We start from the raw sequence: 15,841 nt of genomic DNA on the forward strand, positions 1-15,841 counted from the left end.
GAGTTTCATCATTTCTTTCTGAAAATTTTATTTCTGTCATCTTTGCCCTCTCTGATTTCACCTCTCTGCTCTTTTTTCATTTCTCTCCCTCATCCATCTCCTGCGTGTTTCCATCCGTCAGCTTTGTGCGGAGGTTATATCCAGGGCAACGTTGGCACCATCCTGTCACCTGGTTTTCCAGACTTTTACCCACACAACCTGAACTGCACGTGGATAATCGAGACCTCCCATGGCAAAGGTTAGCAGAGAAATTCCGTGTCAACACATGCAGCAGTCAAATTCAATTTCCCTTACAATGTCATTTCCCCCTACCGTGTGGCCTTTTTATTTTGCCGAACAAGCTGTCTCTGGATGACTGGAGTGCTGAGAGGCTGGCCTAGGGCTACAGCGCCACAGGAAGACTCTCCAGTCATGTCACCTTTGGTAGTGCGCTCACATCAAATTGACACAGTCTTATTTGCAGATGCTCGCTCTGTGCGAGTGTAATGTGTTTGATAAGTTGTAGGGGAGGAAGACAGGGAATCGATGCTGTATGCATTATGAAACTGAGAATATTTTCACATAGTATATTCAATAGTTTCACAAGAATCCAAAGACTCTAGCCTATAACTGAAAAACATTTTTCTCTGACTGAATTAGAAGATTTGTTGTGTAATTACTTTTTTTCCTTCCTTTACTGCAAATTCCAAATTGCAGAAATCTATTATTTATACATATATATTAATATGGTAAATTGCCACAAAAACTTGTACTTATCCAAAGGTTCAAACATAAAAAATGTATACAAAAAAACACATACTGGATCATTCTTCCTCTCTTATTCAGGTGTCCAGTTCACCTTCCACACCTTCCACCTGGAGAGCCCTCACGACCATTTGTTGGTGACAGAGAACGGCAGCTTCTCTCAGCCCCTGTGGAGACTGACGGGCTCCACACTGCCTCCGCCTCTCAGCGCAGGCCTGTTTGGAAATTACACGGCTCAGATCCGCTTTCTCTCCGACTTCTCTGTTTCCTACGAGGGATTCAACATCACTTTCTCCGGTGAGAATGGATTTAGTAATTCAAAACACTGAGGGGAGGAAGAGAGGGTCAGCTGAAAGTGCTGGTCACAGTGCAGAGACACGCTAATCATTTAGAAGAGACTGAGAGTGTACGGCTCAGGCCCCTGAGTGGGGATCAGAGACTTGCCATGACCTTTTAATAACAATAGCCTGTTTCAATTGGTTATTGACACAAACAGCCATGCATGATTAGGAGGAGGCTACCACATGTCATCCAAGTATGTCTTCTGGAAATGTGTAATCACATGCACTTGAGAATGAAAAATTAAATGGTTAACATCAAGAGAATTAATTAATTTTAGAATAGAGCACAGATGGCCCTTTACCTTCTGAGAGCATCACTTCACCTCCTTTTGCTCTCACAGTGCCTCTTGATATGAACACCTGGATGGGGTGAAAAGAATATTACATATCTGACAGTTTAAAAAAACAAATACTACTCATCTCAAATAGTATTTAGCTTTACAGGAAGGATGGAAAGCAGCGGCTAAATGGATGACAGATTAAATGTTGTTGCGATTTCATGACTCACAATGACCTCTCTGAAGAACATGATGCTTGAATAATTTTAATAACTGACATTTGGTCTTGTGATTTTTAGATGTGAAATTGATTTAGAAGGGATTCAACTTACTTAAGCATGGTTTACCCTCCATATCATTTTTGGAAACATTTCAAAGCATGTCTTAATATATGTTAAATTTACACTTTCACACATTTATACATCAAAGAAAGTTGCATTGATGGTGTGATATTGTCTGGGAAAGAATAAAAACAAAAAAAAAAAATAGAAAAAGCCACATATCATTATTACATTATTTACCGTACATTCACACCTTTACTTTATATTCTGTCTCTTTTTGCAGAGTATGATCTGGAGCCGTGTGAGGATCCTGGAATCCCACCCTACAGCACCAGAAAGGGCCTGCAGTACGGCGTGGGCGACGCCCTCATCTTCTCCTGTTTCCCAGGTTACCGACTAGAGGGTCCGGCGAGGGTGGTGTGCTTAGGGGGCAGGAGGCGGGTGTGGAGTTCCCCTCTGCCAAGGTGTGTTGGTAGGTGGTCACATGTTTTATTTTGGCTTTTGTCACTCCCCCTGTAATCCCTTCACAATGCCATCACACCACACCAGCCCTCTAACATACACCCACTCATTAAGAAATGTACAAAACTGTCGGTCACGTTGGAAGACGAGACATTTCCCTTTCAATTCTCCTCATTATCATCTCTTCATCCACCCACGTTTTGTGTCTTCATTGGATAGCTTCCCAGAAACAGCCTTTTTGACTTTGTCCAAATTATATAGAGCAGCAGCTCTAATGAGGATGACATTAAGGAGCTGAAATATGTTAATTATTGATGCTGCTCGTTGCTAGTGCTTGGAAAACATGACGGGTCAAACTGCAAAGATTTAGGTCATTGTGTTGATTCTATGATGCACCAAACCTTAAGAGCTACATTTGTGTGTTGGTATGAATATTAATTTTAGACTGATAGTCCTAATGATTGGTAAAGCACAGACCATGATGATGATTAACCGACTTGTGTTTCATCTTACTTCATGGCAGCACTTTTACTAACTGCACAGTTTTCATGTTTTTAAACTCAGAGAGTAATTTCTACACATCAAGATTTTAATACTGTATTGAAAACAAGTAATTACAGCTTAATAAATACACATTTAGCAAAGTCATATTTATATTCTTTACCCACACCAATAATATCTGATTGGTTTGAAAATGTTTGTTTTTCAGTGTTTACGCATGTGTGAAGTGGGTCAAGCAATTCCCTGACAAAAATTTATGAACATTCACTTGGCTGCCTCTTTGGCTCCTGGTTAGCTTTCTGTAGCTTGTAGCTCTTGTTCGTTTTGGCCTCCAGATGAGTGCAGATCTTTGAAGGACGACAGGAACAGCACATACCCTCATTTTCATACTTCTATCATATTCACCCTTATTTCAGAAAGTTGATACCAAACAGTCCCATCACTTACCTCATCTTACCTCACTGCATTCATAAAGCTCAAAATCTGGGTTCATTTAAATTCTCTCAGGTATTTTTCTATAGAACCCCCCCCCCCCCCCCCCAGCCCTTTTTTTTTCACTCTCACTGATGTGATTCAGAAAAGGCAATTTTCAAATAGAGCTGAAATTATTGTTAATCGTATTCAGATTGCAGTGTGATAATGATGATGTGCCACTCACCATTCAGGTATAGTCAGTGACCATATTCCTCTCTCCATCACCTCTCCCATCTCCCTATGCATGACAGCATGAATAAATACACTCTTGAGTTTCAAACATATAGCGATTGACATGTCCTCTGCTCTCTCCAACACCACCACCATCTCCCTTCCTATCTCCTCTTCTATCTCTCTCTCTCTCTCTCTCTCTCTGTCTCTGTCTCTCCCTGCTCCCTCTCTTTTTCTCTAGCTGAATGCGGCTCATCCGTGACTGGCATGCAAGGGGTGCTGCTCTCACCCAACTACCCCGGTTACTACGGCAACAACCACGAGTGCATCTACTCTATCCAAACGCAGCCTGGCAAAGGCATCCAGCTACGAGCACGAGACTTCAGACTGGAAGAGGATGACATGCTCAAAGTGAGGGTTTAGGGGGAGATATGCCCCACTCGTGTGTGTATGCTGCCTTGTTAGTATATCTGTGTGCACACCTGATCATCTTAATCCAGATGCTTCCTCCCACTCTCTCTCTCTCGCTCCCTCTCAGGTCTTTGACGGCAGCAGTAATAAGGCTCGTCTGCTGGGGGTGTTTACAGGCAGCGAGCTGCTAGACACAACCCTGAACTCCACCTCCAGCTCCATGTGGTTGGAGTTCATCAGCAATGCAGATAATACCAGTAAAGGCTTTGAACTGCACTTCACTAGTGAGTAAAGCTCTCCCTCTCAAAAAACACCCACCTTACTTTAAATTTAATATTTACATCTTAGGATGGTTTATGTATGCTTGTATGTCTTTTTCTAACTTTCCTTGTTGCCTTTGCTACATAACAATCATACTACCTTCTCCATTACCTCCTAATATTTGTGCTTGTACCTCCCTTGCCTTTCCCTCTCTCTCTCTCTTCTAGGTTTCGAGCTGGTGAAATGTGAGGATCCAGGTGTTCCTCAGTTTGGCTACAAGAGGGAGGACAAAGGGCATTTTGCAGGAAGCACTGTGTCGTATAGCTGTGACCCAGGCTACACTCTGAAAGGCCCAGAGGTGCTCACATGCCTGAGGGGGGAAAGGAGGGCATGGGACAGCCCCCTCCCACTCTGTGTTGGTGAGTCAGATGCTCTTCTCATACGTTATGAATGCTGATCAAGTGTTACCATGCTGTGTGGCTGAAGTATTGGTTTATTTGTTAATATTGCTTTGGGTTCTACTGATTGGGCTTGCATTACAGTGCATTATATTAAGTTTGGTGCTTGAATTTACTTTGTTGCGTCAGTGTAAGTGAGTATATAATCGGACTCTTATTATGATGCATTAACATGTTAGCAGCACTTTACTCTTGTAGCTGCCAAGTTGTAGCTAAAGACTTTACATACTGTTGGTAGTTTAAGCATAAACGATTCATCAAATTTTATAAGCCAGTGTATTATGTCTGAAAAATCTTTATGTCAAACTAACTAGGAACTAAAGCTGCCACAGAAATGTGGTGAAGCAGAAGTGTTAAATAGGATAAAATGGAATTTTTCAAGTAAAGTGCTTCAAATTTCATGTGCAGTATATGATCAAATGTACTTGGGTGATTTTCACCATTGGTTATGTCAGGTGCCTTATGGGATCTAGTGTAATGTTATCTATTCTGCTCTATCCTGCTATACATCAAAGTTACTACTTATTACCTATTACTTCCCTTACATCACAGTTTTCTGCATTACATTATGTTAATTCTGCTAAAATGTAAGATTATGTAAATTAGTATTTTGTTGTATAACGTTATAATACAATGTCAGTGGCTGCTTTACTGTCTGGCACACGGCTTATCCAAACCTGTTTCAGTTTTTTTAGCTGAAAAATACGTCTGACCTAGTTCCTCATCGTAATAACAATGTGAATATGCATTTGCAGGTTTAGGAAAGCTATGTGGTTTGTTTTAGCTCTGCTATTTTGGGGCATCCATTTGGTTGCTTTCCCAGCACCTTATTCAGTGCATTATCTCATCGAAAATGACTGTGCTCCATTTAGCTCATCATATTCATATTGCATCATGGTTCCAAAATTCCCCCTTTTCGCTTTATTTATTTTAATAAAATAAGACTTTCCCTATATCTGCAACACACCTGAGCACATAGACAAGTAGATGGTATATCCACCTGATCTTTTTTTTATGTAGAGTTCATCTCCAGTTCACCTGTCACTTGCTTCCAGCTGACATAAATATAGTATGCATTATTTTAAGAACGGTAAAACTGATATGCCTTAACACACAAAGAGCCTAAATGGTGTCATGGTGCAAACCCTTAAACTATTTTTTGACTCTTCTCCTGGGGGACAGAGTTTTCTCAGCCTGAAACTCAGTAAGGAAAACAGGCAGAATGGTGTTCTTTGACATCGGCCAAGGTGATTAGAATAATATTACTTGGCTCCCTTTTCAACCCAAACTGACAGGTAATTTCATGTCTGGGTATAAACAACATTTAGCATTCTCTATATCTCTGGACACGTTTGTCCTCCCCGTGCCCCTTTCACTGCAAATGATAGCCAAACAGCCAGAGTGAATTTGGGAGCAGATGAGGGACTGCCTTTGTTTGTAATGGTGGGATTACTTTCCAGCAGCGGGACACACCGAACACAGCTGAGAGACGTATAGCGAACAGTAGAGGAAGGAGAATGAAACTGAGTTGGAAACAGTGGGGAGAGTCCATATCCTGAAAGGGAAATTGCAAGGTTGAATCCCTGAGCAGCTTTAGGTTGGGCACTGAGGTGTTAGCGGTGTTGTATTTAATGACACTTAATATTAAGCTGCATATCCAATGTATATAATTGCATTTAAATGGGTTTTATAGCAAACACACATCTCCACACATTGATATCCAACTTACAGAACATAGTTTTCAAGTGTTGCTCAAGGAAAATGTTTGTCAAGTGTGTCTATTTGATTTGTAGATATTTTATGTCCGTAAATTGCAAAACATATCTTACATTAAGACAATATGAGCACCCATACACATGTTAATCCCTTGCATAGACGGTAATTTAAGATACTTTGAGGAGAGGGTGAGACAAAAAGTGAGGCACTGATTGATTGAAGAGGTAGAGAAGCTGAGGGAGTTGCACTGCCATGGTTGCATTGAGCAGTAGTTTCTTAGGTCACAAGGCTAGAAGAAAGAGATGGCTTTGTCTTACTGTGATAGATCACTGTCTTCTCCTTTCACTCCACGAAACAGTACGTTTCCTTCAACAAGGAAAGCACACAGGGGCTTGAATAGAGACTAAAACCTCAGCAAGAGTGAAAAGATTAATATGTTCACACTTTTTTCAGACAGTGAAATGAAAAATCACAAGGTCAGATATTTAAAATGGCTTCTGTAGCCAGGCACATTCTCCATTTACATTATGCATGTATGCGTGTGGGTGCAATGTTGTGTGTTTGGTGTGTTTATGCTTTGACAGCAAAAATGATCAGAGGCCAACTCTGGTGATTATTGCTGTTTTTAAATGTATAATGTATGATGGAACGCATGATGGAGATGAAGTCTAGCTGCTACTACATGAGAATTTAAATTTGCACTTATTGAAAAATGGAGCAGTGCCTTCATTTGAAGGAAAATGGACAAACCAAAATAATCAGTCAGTCAGTCTTATAATCAGAAGTAGTAAGCTGTCAATACAGGGATCTCGATCGATGAGTGACTGCAGCAACTGAATAAATGAGGCATTAATGATGAACACAACAGATGAATATAATTGTCTGGCAATAGTGAAATGAAGATTTTCCAGAGAATAACAAAACGCTAGAGGTATAATCAACCTCTCTAGGACTTAAAAATAAGAATTCAGAGCACTATCCGGCATCAGCTCTTGTCACACACAGCAAAAACAAAGTCTGCCTAAGTTCACAGCATCGTCTCAGAGTTGAACCTCCTTTCTCCTGGACCTAAAGTGGTTGGGTCAGTGCTGGATTCGCTCGTGACTCTCCAGTTGTCCAGGAGCAGTGAGGGTCAGCTAGAGGGGCTTCTCAGATGATCTGGTGACCCCACTCCAGGGTCGATGGACCAGGCAGAAGTCTGTAGGCATGGCAGCCTGCTGACTTCTTGGTCCGTTGTTGTAGTGAGATAGGACTCAGCATTTCATAGCTTAGCCATTTCATAACACACAGACATGACAGTTGAACTCATTTTCATAAAAAAACATTTGCTGAGTGATATAACTGGATTACTAAATAGTTGGACAGCTAATTCACGTTAACTCAGACATGTGCTTAACCAAGGAGGAATATCAGTGTTGGATCACTTCGGGAATTAGTTTCTTATCTCAGAAGCAACTCAATGTGGAAGGAAGAGAGAAAGTATACTGGTGTGTGTGTGTGTGTGTGTGTGTGTGTGTGTGTGTGTGTGTGTGTGTGTGTGTGTGTGTAAGACAGAGAGTGAGAGATGAAGACTACAGATCATCATGTGTATAATTTGGATGATTTTCCTTTGTGCAGTACACATCAATTTGTTGAGTGAAGCGTCCATCTCTGTTCCATGAGAGTTATTTCCTTGTCTGGTCCTTTCCCTGGGATCCACAGCAAGGATGACCCCAAAAGGTCGTAAAGTGGTTTCACGTCCTGCTGCTAATTTCATTATCATGTCAAAACATCGGCCGCCCAGGGTTTGAGACGGGTGCTTCCATGTGTAGCCGTTGTTAATTCTGACACTTTTACTGCGAGAGGTGAGAAGGCTGTTTGACAGCTCCTGACGGTTTCTGAAAAGGGCTATATAAACCCACTGTTATCTCTTAGTGGAACTCAGACAGGGGGGTCTTCACTGCAAGAGTGTGAAGGAGACACACAAGAGGAGAAGAAGAAACAAAGAAGAGAAACAAAAGGAAAGACATATCTGCAATCATAAGGGAAGAAATGTGACAAAATGTCTGATTCCCTCCGTTTATGTCTGTAATATGTTAATTTAGTTAGTTCCGTAGTCAGGTACTTCCTTCTTGCCACTCTAGTTTTTTGTGTGTCTGATGGATTTCACAACCATCGTCATCCCCATCATCATCAGTATGATTCCTGGACCTCCATTTTCCTCCTGCTTGAAGGAGCTATTTTCCTCCTAACGGGAAGGAAAAGAAACAAGAATACTTTTACCCTCCTCTTGTCAGTTGAGATGGCCTCAAAAATGTGAACAAAAACACTTCAAATCTGATGTTGCTGGAGAACACTCTCTCTTTTTTCATTCACTTTTTTGGATAGGGGTAGAGGGTGGTAATTGAAGGGGGGCTGAAAATTGCTTTTCAGTCACAGAGCGTTTCTGATGGCAATTCATTACTCGAGGCTGAAAAAAACACTCCATTCTTCCCACTGTTCTTGACAAAATGTTTTGGCCTCTGGTTTTTATTTTGTAGTTTCATAGATGTGTGTTTGTTTTCATTGTCAATTTTTTTGAGAGACACAGCTTAGGTTTGGTGTGCGCTGTGTACCTCAGGGGGGCTTGTTGAACAGTGATATGATACTAGACCCATCATACTGACTACTGCTACTACAATCACACCTGTAAGCGTCCTCAGCGGCATTCCTCTGGTCATTCATGACAAGTTTTCCACTGTCTCTGTATGATCTATTGCCTATCATGTTGCTCCTAAGGTATCAGTGATGGTTCATTTATGGCAATCGTGCATCTGTTCTGTACCCACATACTGTATATTAGGGATGTCATAACAACAGATACCTCGGTACCAAGTCTATGCCAAAATTCATTTGTTTTTTGACAGTACTGAAAGTACTGTAGATGTTGAAGGTACTATGGATGTGACTCTTCCAGGACTGATGAGGACAGTATAATAGCACTGCATGTGTTCTAGTCTGACATTCAATTGGAAGAGAAGAAGACGGCAGCTCCACCAGGAGCAGCGGCAGATCCACCACGACTTGTCTCAGTCAGGTTAAACGACTGACGATATGGAGGTGTATGCTTCGTATTTATTATCAAGAATCACAGAATTTCAATGATTATTGGTACAGAATACCAAATTTCTGACATTGTGACATCCCCACTGTATATACTCGCAAATCGGTCAAAGCTTCTTCCTTAAAGTTACTCTGAACTTGAGTCTTGATATATTGGATGAATTGTGTTGTTCAGTCAACAAGTCCATCAGCTTTCAAAGGCAACCAGATGAGATCATGGTTGAGATGGTGGATTGCCTTCGCTGAGCCAAGAAGATACATAGTATATTGAGTTGGCTGCTCTCCCTCCTATCATTCAGATTGCAAATACGATGATGAAGCACATCACATTTGAGTGTATGACTGCTATGTCAATAATTAATAATGATGAGAGGAAACTGATGTGATGCACTTTACTGGAAGTGGGATGATGTAGTCTTTGGTATGTTAAGTATGTTAACCTTGCTTTATCCTTTTATTAATTTGACTTTCAGATCATTGATGAGCTTGTACTTATTTTGCACTTTTTTTTTTTTTTTTTATTACTCCTACTCATTGTTCACCTCCTTAAATCTGTCTGCCTTTCTGTTTTCCCTCCTCTTTTCTAGCGGAGTGTGGGGGAACCATCAAGGATGAGCCTTCTGGTCGTATCCTGTCTCCGGGCTATCCAGCTCCCTATGAGCACAACCTGCACTGTATGTGGACCATTGAGGCCGCCCCTGGAAGCACTATTAGGTCTGAGCAACACTCTTTCCTTTTTCATGCCTTCTAGTTTTCTGATTACATTGTTCTTTCCCAGGCTTTCTTTCAATCTACCACCTTTCAATATACTTCCAATTTGCCCCCCCCCTTTTGCAGTGGTATTCATCACTTTCACAGGCTGCTGTGTAATCAATCTTCAGTGAGCTGCTGTTGGCCAATAGCTGAGTTACTACTGGGTGGGGGGAAATGCCACCACAGAGCCTCCAGGTTTTAGACTACACCAAAGAAAGTCAAGTGTTTCAAGTAAATTATGTCTTACAGATGGGTGCATGTTATTTCTTTTACCTTCACGAATTTGATGAAATGTAAGCAAGCAAAATCCTGTAATGGGGTTTGGCTCAGGGTTTCGGTTGATACCATTCTAGCCAATATAATCAACTTGAGCTTATGCTCTAGCACTGTATTTATTTACTATTATATATTGTTGATCAATATACATAGATATTAGATTAGACATTTTCTCCATAATTTCTCGTTGTCATTGTCAAGCATCTTATCAGGGTCAGGTGGTTAGGACAAAGCAGCCCAGATGCCCCTTTGCCAAACCACTTCCTGCTGGATCCCTTGATGTTTCCAAGACTGTGGGATGGTGGCATTTGTTGAGTGTGTTCTTGAGCCGCCCCAGGGTATTGATTCCCCCACAGAGAGGTCATTACCATGTGACAAAGTCAGCTTATCACCCATACTGTGTTTTTTTTTAGGCTCCTGAATAGAGTTCAGCTGGAAAACAATAGACACTCCATAGGCATCTCTTTAATTTTGTGACTCAAGTGATGGAATTTCAGGAATAATTTCATCAGTTTCCACCACCCACAGTGATGTTGCTTCCACCCTGCTCTCTTTGCCTTCGTCCATTAACTCTGCATGTATTCGTGTATTCATGTTTTTTTATCCATACATTAAATGATAATAGTACATTCATTAATGAATAAAAATAATGGTTTATGGATGTGCTCTGTCCTGTGGCTTAGAGGTAAGAGAACAGAGACCCATCATTTTCCAGTGCTATTGTATTTAGCATTAAATACAACTGACAGAAATGGTCAGTTATTTAATGCTTAATACTATAATTGTTGTGTTAATGAAACAACCTGCTTTTCTTTACCTCACCTCTTCTCACCCACCGCCACCCAACAATACAAACTGTTTCTCTTGTCCTTCCCTTTCCAAAGAAAAAAAAAAACACCTCCTGGCTTCCATGCATAACCATCCAACTTGATATAGTATATATACATATAACATAATTCAGGCTTTTAATTCTTCAAAACTAAAGTGCACTATCATAATTTGTAACAAGATGTGCATCCTTGTGGATATTGAAACCTTAACCTTGGTGGTTTTAGCATTATTCTATATCCATTAAGCCATTGAGGACTGAAGACATGTTAAGACCAGTGTCAGTCATATATCATCATGCTTATGAAAACTACCATGTTTTGACAGCGTTGAAATGGAGGACCTTTAAGCCACAGCCATGGGACATACAAAGTGTCCCTAGGTACTTGCAGGAACAGTGTTCAGGATGCAGTGCTCTTCAAGGAGGCTACTGTTAAATACATGTGTATGTGAGGGAACATGTGGAAGAGGAAGAGAATACAATAGATGGTTTAAGTGGGAGGGCTATAATCTCCTCTTTCATAAATTGGATTAACGTTTCCTAGAAGATCACATGCTCATCATAATAGAATATTGTATCTGTATTACATACATTTTTCCTATAGGCATCATTTAAGGGGACAGGAAGAGCTTTCTGACTTGAATAAAGTATTTAATATGTGGTTCATGTCTGCAGACCTCAGCAGACTATTGGTATCTGTACTCGTAATGCTCTGTAAGGCTTTGAATACAGCCATATTTAGTACTTGCTTGTTACATATGCTTTTTAGCTTCAATTTGGTCAGTGTTTCGTTTCAAGTTCAATGTGCTGGAGTAAATCCAAAGCAATGACAAATGTGCTAATACTTTGAGGCTGTAGTGTACATAGTTTTTCGTCCACTGTACTTTATTTATATTTTACCTACATTACACAGATATGTGTGGTTGTCTGCATGGATCCATTTGTGAGCGAATGTGTCTCATAGCTTGAACATCTGACATCACAAGTCCCTCATGATTGCTAGTTTAGGTTCATTAGTGCCTTCACTACCTTTGGGTCCCTGGTATTCCTCTGCAAGGTATGCTCCATATCCATGCCTTTGATCCTGCCCACGCAATTCATTATTGAGGTGAATTTGCAATGCATTAGCCCTGGGATTCTGTGTATATGAAATGGTGTAGATGAAGGTAGCACACTAATCAAACTGTACCAAGTTTGTGAGCGACCAGGAGTCGTGCCGTGTGACAGCAGACATCTCAAATGCCTATGGACTGGTTTGCCGAGAGTTATTGATGGAAAGAGAATGTAGGGGGAAGGCGGAGAGTGGAATGCAAACATAAAGAGATGATAACAGGATAAAAGGAATAGCAATGATAACAGAAGCAGTGAGCCATGTCACCGATGGTACATTCAGTAGTTACGGCTACAGAGATCAAATGAGGGATCTAGGCCACATTGTACACTGAACAATGAAGCCATATGTATTCAACTAAAAATTGGCATTTACTATTTAGAAAGAAGCATTCTCACTAAATTGACAGCTTCTGTGTTGTAAAACATGATGTACTTTGTGAGCTGTAATACAGTAGGGTGCCTTTTTGATTAACTGTTGTTCACAAGGCATTAAGAGGACCAACACAGTATGTGAAGAGGAGATAGACCATTGTTATTAGACCTGTGGTTGAACTCTGTCTATAGTAAAGTATTGCTTGCAACTAGCTGCTTAATTCCTCCTTAATTGATTTGCTGTTTCTTTTATCTAATTCCTCTTTCACACACTCCCATTGTACAGTTAAGCCAGTACCATGTATCTGTAATATTTAAATATTCAAGCCACTGATAATTTGAGATTATATACTCATCAAGATATTCATTAGGAACACCTGTACAGCTCCTTTATTTATGCAATTATTCAATCAGGCAGAGCAATGCATAAAATCATGCAGATACAGGTCAGGAGATTCAGTTATTGTTCACATTAAACATCTGAATCTCAGTGACTTTGACTGTGGTGTGACTGTTGGTGCCAGACAGGCTGGTTTGAGTTTTTCTGAACCTGCTGATCTGCTGGGATTTTCTCACACAACAATCTCAAGAGTTTCCTTAGAATAGTGTGTAAAAAAAAAAAAAAAAAAAACCCATCCAGTGAGCAGCAGCTCTGAAGATGGAAAAGCCTTGTTGATGAGAGAGGTCAGAGGAGAATTGGCAGACTGGTTTGATCTGACAGAACGGCTACGGTAACTCAGATAACCACTCCTGTCAGCCAAGAACAAAAATCTGAGGCTGCAGTGGACACAGACTCACCAAAACTGGACAGTTGAAGACTGGATAAAAGGTATCCTGTCCTGATGAATCTGGATTTCTGCACAGGCACACAGATGGTAGAGTCAGAATTCATCATCATCAACATCAACAGCATGAATCCATGGACCCAACCTCCCTTGTGTAAACAGTCTAGACTGGTGGTGCAATGGTGTGGGGAAGGTTTTCTTGGCACACTTAGGCCCCCTTAATACCAATATATCGTGTTTTGAACGCAACAGCCTATCTGAGCATTGCTGCTGACCATGAGCACCCCTTTATGGCCACAACTTACCATCCTCTAATGACTACATCCAGCATGGTAACGCACCATGTTTTAAAGCAAACATCGTCTCTAACTGGTTTCATGAACGTGGCAGTGAGTTCAGTGTACTTCAGTCACCAGATCTGAATCCAATAGAACACCTTTGGGATGTAGTTTAACAGGAGAAGCATGAATGTGCAGCTGACAGATCTACAGATATGATTTGATACAATCATGTCAACATGGAGCAGAATCCTGTGGAATCCATGCCACAAAGTGCTGAGGCTTGAGAGCAAAGGGAGAACCTACCCAGTATTAGTATGGTGTTCCTAATACACTTCTTGGTGCGTGAAGTTGCCTTTCAGAAACGGTTGTATATAACCGCAGTGCTTTCTGTTGATAAGGCTCGGCTTTTAATGGGAAAATCTATTGTTAAACCAAATGCTCTGTGCTAATCCAGTGATTTTGGACAGTAAAGTCAACATACAGCTGTCTCTTGAGATCTGACTAGCAGTATTTCCTCAAATCCCAAGCAAATCTCAGTGGATATCAAAATAATTTCTTAGCTGTTTTTTTTTTTTTTTTTTCATTGTCTGGATTTGTCTCCAGATAAGATCATCAGCACAGTCTGCGCTGCTGAGCCTAAGGAGAGAATTGTTCAAATATCAGCTCTTAAATACTTACAGGATGGAGATCCTTTTTGGGGGTGGACTTTTCCTTTAAGGAGCCACCTATTCCACTTTTCCAAAGCAGTGCATCACCAGTCATGCTCTATCACAGAAACTGTGCCCTCAGTCTCAAATGAATGTGCATGTATATTTCATTGGGTTTGCCCAACCCAAAACATGGTTTCATATGTATATATTTGTGTGTGTGTATGCGTGCATGTTAGAGAGTGTTTCTTTTTATACAGTGAAGTTATATTGGCTTGCCTGCTTTTTGAAGGTGGTATTTTTAGAATATGGAGTTGGCTGTTTTTAATAAGATTTAGGTTCAGGTTAGGCAAAGATTTGAGATTGTGTTGAGGGATAAGGAATGAATTTGATAAATGGATGGTGGTCATAAGTGAAAGGTGGTGTGTGTGTGTGTGTGTGTGTGTGTGTGTGTGTGTGTGTGTGTGTGTGTGTGTGTGTGTCTGTGTGTGTGTGTGTGTGTGTGTGTGTGTGTTTTCTCGTTTTTAACCACTTCTTTTATCTCTGATTCATTTCCCAATTTCACACCTCTTCCTGCGTGAAAAGAATTGTGAACTGTCTTTTATCTGTATGATAACACTACTGACACGTTATTACATCATGCGCCTCACAGTGCTTGAACTGGCCAAAAAAATTGCTGCTACCACAACTTGGTTCAGGTGTCAAGAGAACCACCATGAGTCGGTTGTGCTGTCTTCACGTGCTGGGTGTCTTTTAAAGCTCATGGTGTGGATGTGTCTCATCCTTGATGAACGATCCCACAGGGACAGTCCCGCGGAGGCCACATCCACACACATATCGATGAGGTTGGCTCTTAGTGTGACACTTCCTTTATACACACAATCTCAATTAGTTGCAAGAAAGCAGGCAGCTGCGAGCGTATGTTTGCTCTACATCTTTCTTCTTCCTCATTCCCTCACACCACACACACACACACACACACATCCATGCACACATCTGTAGCCCCCCCACCACCACCACCACCACATATATACTTATTTATCATCTTCATGCACACATACACCTATGTGACGACTCCCCACAGGACTCGTGATTGCAGCTACACTGTTTTGTATTCATATGAGAGAGTCTCAGCACTCTCCATTTCTCTCTTTATTTCTCTCATATGAATACAAAGTAGTTAAGGCAGAATCAAAAGAGACCTGAGAAATTTCTTCCATCCCTCTTTTCACCATCTCATCTCTTTGCAGCGATTCCTCTGACACTTGATTGAACTATTTTTTCTGGTTAAGAGGGGGACAAGTGTAAAGGAGAGCCCTCAGTTGTAAACTTCAAAACATGGTTCGACTAATCATCATCTGCACACTGAGGCCCAAATTTCTCTTTTCCTCAGTGAGACATGCATGCACACTCTCTCTCAACCTGTTGTTTTATTCATCCCTCATGCCCCCCTCCCCCAACACACACACACGCACACACCCACTCCACTCCCCACCCCTCAAGCATTTGTGTTAAGTGCAGAAGTTATCTCTAAATGGACTCACTCAAACCCGACCCCCACCCCACAGGAAGCTAACACTTCTCTTCCTAGGGCCTCTGAAATGAA

The 15,841-nt window shown here is 41.0% G+C and overlaps 1 protein-coding gene across 1 annotated transcript in view; it reads left to right on the plus strand.

The window, feature by feature from the left end:
* Nucleotides 1-15,841, plus strand: part of csmd2 (CUB and Sushi multiple domains 2) — a 232,232-nt gene that overhangs the window by 141,111 nt on the left and 75,280 nt on the right. Inside the window, exons 20-26 of the mRNA XM_022747188.1 lie at nucleotides 122-238; nucleotides 826-1,041; nucleotides 1,928-2,116; nucleotides 3,494-3,663; nucleotides 3,791-3,947; nucleotides 4,152-4,343; nucleotides 9,767-9,893. Coding sequence (XP_022602909.1) covers nucleotides 122-238; nucleotides 826-1,041; nucleotides 1,928-2,116; nucleotides 3,494-3,663; nucleotides 3,791-3,947; nucleotides 4,152-4,343; nucleotides 9,767-9,893 — 1,168 coding nt within the window. The remainder of the gene's footprint in view (nucleotides 1-121; nucleotides 239-825; nucleotides 1,042-1,927; nucleotides 2,117-3,493; nucleotides 3,664-3,790; nucleotides 3,948-4,151; nucleotides 4,344-9,766; nucleotides 9,894-15,841) is intronic.

This window comes from Seriola dumerili, unplaced genomic scaffold (assembly GCF_002260705.1).
Source record: "Seriola dumerili isolate Sdu_G_001 unplaced genomic scaffold, Sdu_1.0 BDQW01000110.1, whole genome shotgun sequence".
Lineage (NCBI taxonomy): Eukaryota > Metazoa > Chordata > Actinopteri > Carangiformes > Carangidae > Seriola > Seriola dumerili.